The 4,833-nt window shown below is 30.7% G+C and overlaps 1 protein-coding gene across 1 annotated transcript in view; it reads left to right on the top strand.

The window, feature by feature from the left end:
• EPYC (epiphycan) overlaps positions 1–4,249 on the top strand; it is a 37,202-nt gene extending 32,953 nt beyond the window's left edge. The window contains exon 8 of the mRNA XM_011361766.1: positions 3,618–4,249. Coding sequence (XP_011360068.1) covers positions 3,618–3,788 — 171 coding nt within the window. The 3' untranslated portion in view covers positions 3,789–4,249. The remainder of the gene's footprint in view (positions 1–3,617) is intronic.
• Positions 4,250–4,833: the final 584 nt, after the last annotated feature.

Below are 4,833 nucleotides of genomic sequence, written 5' to 3'. Positions count from 1 at the left end.
AACATATGGTATAGTAATCAAGAATGATGGCTTTTGCAAAAGCAGATTCCCTGGGCTGAAATTTTCCTTCCAACACTATTAGAAAAATTATCTGAACCTCCCTGCATTTCAGTTTTAATTTATAGGTAGTACAGTTAGTGGAACATGATAAGTCCTTAAATGTGAGGCATAGTTATTATTAAATAACATGTTTCTATTATCTATCAAAGAGAACCATGCAGCACCTAAGCACTAAATATGTATTATTTCTTATGAATACTTTGCACTGATAAGAGAGTCAATCAGTCCGGAAGATATAAACAACTGTGCACCTAACAACAGAGCCTCAAAACTTATGAAGAATAAACTTTTAGAATTGAAGGCAGAAATAGACAATTCAACAATGATAGTTGGATACTGCAATACTTTACTTTTAGTAATAGATGGAACTAGCCATAAGATCAGCTGAGAAACAGAAGATTTGAACAACACATAAACCACCTAAGCCTAACAGTCATCCACAGAACATCCCACCCCAAAACAGCAAAATATGCCTACCTTTCAAGTGTATAAGGAATAGTTCCCCAGATAGACCACATACTAAGCCACAAAACAGGTCTCAAAAAATTGAAAATAATTAAAGTCATACAAAGTATTTTTATGATTATAATGAAATTAAAATAGAAGTCAACAACAAAGAAAAATTGAAAAAATTCACTAATATGTGGATAGTTAACAAACCTTTTCTTAAGAAGTAATGGGTCAAAGAGGAAATCTAACCAATGAGTTTGGTAATGTGGCAGGTTACAAAATCGATACACAAATATTAATTGTATATGTATGCATTAGAAATGAAGGATCTAAATTGAAATTAACAAGACAATTCAATTTTTAATAATCACAAAAATAACAAATTACCAAAGAGTAATTTAAACAAAAGGAGTACATATTTGTTTACTGAAAGATATAACAGATCATTAAAAGTCTTCCTCACAGCAAAGGAAACAATCAACAGAAAAGATAAACTACAGAATGGCAGAAAATATCTATCTGCAAACCATACATTTGATAAGGAGTTAACATTCAAAATATATACAGAACTCAAATACTCAATAGGAAAAAAAATAACCCAATTAAAATATTGCCTTAGGACCTGAATAAACATTTCTCGAAAGATGACATACAAATGACCAACAGGTGTATGTAAAGGTGCTCAACATCACTAATCATCAGGGAAATGCAAACCAAAACCACAGTGAGATATCACCTCACACCTTTTAGAATGGCTATTATCAAAAAGACCAAAGATAATAATTGCTGGCAAGTGGAGAGAAGAGAACACTTGTACGCTGTTGGCAGGAATGTAAAATGGTACAGTCATTATGAAAACAACATGGAGGTTCTTCAAAAAATTGAAAACAGAACTACCATATGGTCCAACAATCCCACTTCTGGGTGTATATCTAGGGAAATGAAATCAGTATCTAAAAGAAGTGTCTGCACTCCCATGTTTAGAGCAGCATTATTCATAGTAGCCAAAATATGGAAACAACCCATGTCTGTTAATGAATACAGAAATTGTAGTATATATTTAAAATGGGATATAATAAAAATATAATTTAAAAAGCCTTAAAAATAAAGACATCCTGCAATTGGGAATGACATGGATGAAACTGGAGAACATTATTCTAAGTGAAATAAGCTAGACAGAAAAGGCATATATTGTATGATCTCACTTATATGTGGAATCTAACAGTGTGGAACTCATAGAAGCAGAGAGTAGAATAATGGTTGCCAGAGCCTGTGGGGAGGGGGAGTGGAGGACATGGTGAGATGTTGGTCAAAGGATATAAAATTTGTTATTTAGGATGAATAAGTTCTGGAGATATAATGTACAACATGGCGACTATAGTTAATAATACTGTACTGTATAGTTGAAATTTGTTGAGAGTAGATCTCAAGTGTTCTCACCACACACATACACACACAAGGTAATTATATGAGGTGATTAAAATAATAATTTGCTTGATTGTGGTAGTCATTTCACAATGTATAAATATATAAAAACTTTATGCTATATGCCTTAAACATATACAATTTTATTTGTATTATTTGTCAATTATACCTCAATAAAGCTGAGAATAAGAGATCTAAATAAAGGAAAGATAGTCTCATATTCATGGTTTGGAAGACTTAAGTTAAAACAAAAATACTCCCCAAATGGATCTATAAATCTTATATATGTAGAAAGTCATAAGTAATCCACTAAACCATTTGAATTAATAAATGGGTTCAGCAATGTAGCAGGTTACAAAATCAATATAAACATCAATTTTATATCTACACACTAGCAATAACTAAACCACAATGGGACATCACATCATATCCAGTTGTTTCGCTAAAATAAGAGTTGTTATTTTATTATTGGTTAGGATGCAGAGAAAATTGGAATTCATATATTATTGATAGAAGTGTAAAACAGAGCAGCTACTTTGGAAAACAGTTTGACAGATCCTCAAAATGTTAAACATCGAATTACTATATGACTAGTAATTCAACTCCTAGGTATATACACAAGAGAATTTATAACATGTCCACATAAAATTTGTACACAAATGTTCACTGAAGAGCCCCAAAGTGGAAACAATCCAAATTCCCATTAACTGATGACAGGATAAACAAAGAGATGGTATAGCCATACAATGAAATACTATTGGGCAATCAAAAAGAAAGAAAAGTACTGATACATGTGCTACAACATGTATAAACCTTGAAAATACGATTCATATTGGAAGAACCCAGTCACATAGAAGATATATAGTATGATTCCATTTGTGTGAAATATCCAGATTAGAAAAATCCATATACACAGAAAGTAATTTAGAAGTGGCCAGGTCCAGAGGTAGGGGGAAATAGAAAGTTATCTTTAATACTATGGAGTTTCTTTGGGAGGTGTTTAAAAGTGTCCTGAAATTAAATTGTGGAGATGCTTATACAAGTCTATAAATATTAAAACCGCTGGAATGTACACTTAAATCAAGTGAATTTTATATTTGTAAAATATATTCAATAAAGCTGTTTTTAAAACATCTGGTACTACTCTCTGCCATCTTCCTGATATTTGCTCATTCTCTCCCTCAATTCACTTAAGCTACATTGACTTTTTTTCCTGTTATTGAACATTCCATGGAAATTACTCAGAATTTGAACTTGGTGTTCTCTCCACTTGGAATATTCTTACCTTTGCTCTTTCAACACTCATGTCTTCTTGTCATTCCATTCTCAGTTCCGTTGCTATCCTTTAAGATAACTTTTTACAGTCATTGTCCTTTCTTCACAGTTCTCATCATTTTTGGAAATAATTACTTTTTTGTAAATTTGTTTTTTCACTTCCTTATCTTATATTCCCGTTACTAAAGTATATGTCTATAGTATGTAGACATATACTCAAGTATATGTCTATTCTGTTCATTGATTTATACTCATCGCCTAGAAATTTCTTGATGTATAAAATCACATAAAATGCATTTTTGGATGAGGGAAGGAACAAAAGGATAAAAATGAGGGTGAAGCAAAATGGACCATGTTATTAATCAATACTAATTATATCTTGCCTTATTTATTTTCATCTTTTTTAGAACAACAACATTCTGGAGATGCATGAAGATACCTTCTGCAATGTTAAAAACGTGACTTACATTCGTAAGGCACTAGAAGATATTAGATTGGATGGAAACCCTATCAATCTCAGCAAAACTCCTCAAGCGTATATGTGCCTACCTCGTTTGCCTATTGGAAGTCTTATCTAAATAAGATAATAATTAGCATTGTGATAACCTAGTATAACAAAACAATTCTTACTGCTCTCTTCGCAAACAAAGCTCAGCATGATATTTTCACATTGTGTTTTGAAAGATGATATCATTACATAAAATATAACAAAGTTTTAAGATATTATGGCAGTTAAGTAATCTTAGAAAATACCAGATGAGTCAGGAACAAACCAAAAGATGTACAGAAAGAGCAAAACTAAATTATAGGAAATATTTTACAGATATCCTTATAAATCACATGTAATTTGAAGGTTTTAGAGATTCATATCCTATATAATTTCAAATTAAGCATATAAAAATGAAAAATGAACACTTTAAGTTTATTATCAAGTTTTAGATGTTTTTAATTAAACTTTTCTATTTCTTTTTTTTTCACTGAAGCATGTTTCTATTTTCAAATTAAAGAAATGAAGAAAATAATAAAAGCATTTGAAAATGGCAATGGTCTCGTGAGAAAATATTCATTATAATTACTACATGCAAATAATCGTAACAATAATATACAGTGCTTCAATTTTTCAATAATAATATTTTATCATCTTAAAGATCTGTCAACTCATTTTATACTTTTGTTAAACTGACTAGTTAGTTGGTATATGTCTGTGCTTGTAAAAATTAAATACAAGAAGTGGAAAATATAGATGGTGATAATGATAACAACTCTAGGGAAAAAGTTCAGGAATGCTTTTTTAAAAAAGTTGATCTTTCTAAAAAGAAAGTGTATGTATGATCGTAATACAGGCATATGGTTAAAATTTGAAAAATAACAAAAGAATATATAATGAAAGGTGAGTTTCCTTCCAGCCATAAACTCAAAGTTCCACTCCCTAGAAAAACTAGGCAATGGTTCCTTGGAAGTTCTCATGGAAGTTTTCCATGAGAAACAAAACTTGCACCTAAATAATTTTCCCTTTTTGACACAAATATATATGCACATGTACTACGTGTATATACATATCACCATTATGTATCTATCCATGTAAACATGGATTTTTTAAATATAAAAACTTCTTAACCTTGT

The sequence above is a fragment of the Pteropus vampyrus genome, unplaced genomic scaffold (assembly GCF_000151845.1).
Source record: "Pteropus vampyrus isolate Shadow unplaced genomic scaffold, Pvam_2.0 Scaffold70, whole genome shotgun sequence".
Lineage (NCBI taxonomy): Eukaryota > Metazoa > Chordata > Mammalia > Chiroptera > Pteropodidae > Pteropus > Pteropus vampyrus.
The sequence above is the reverse complement of the archived record's forward strand: the minus strand, read 5'-3'. Positions and strand labels throughout refer to the sequence as shown.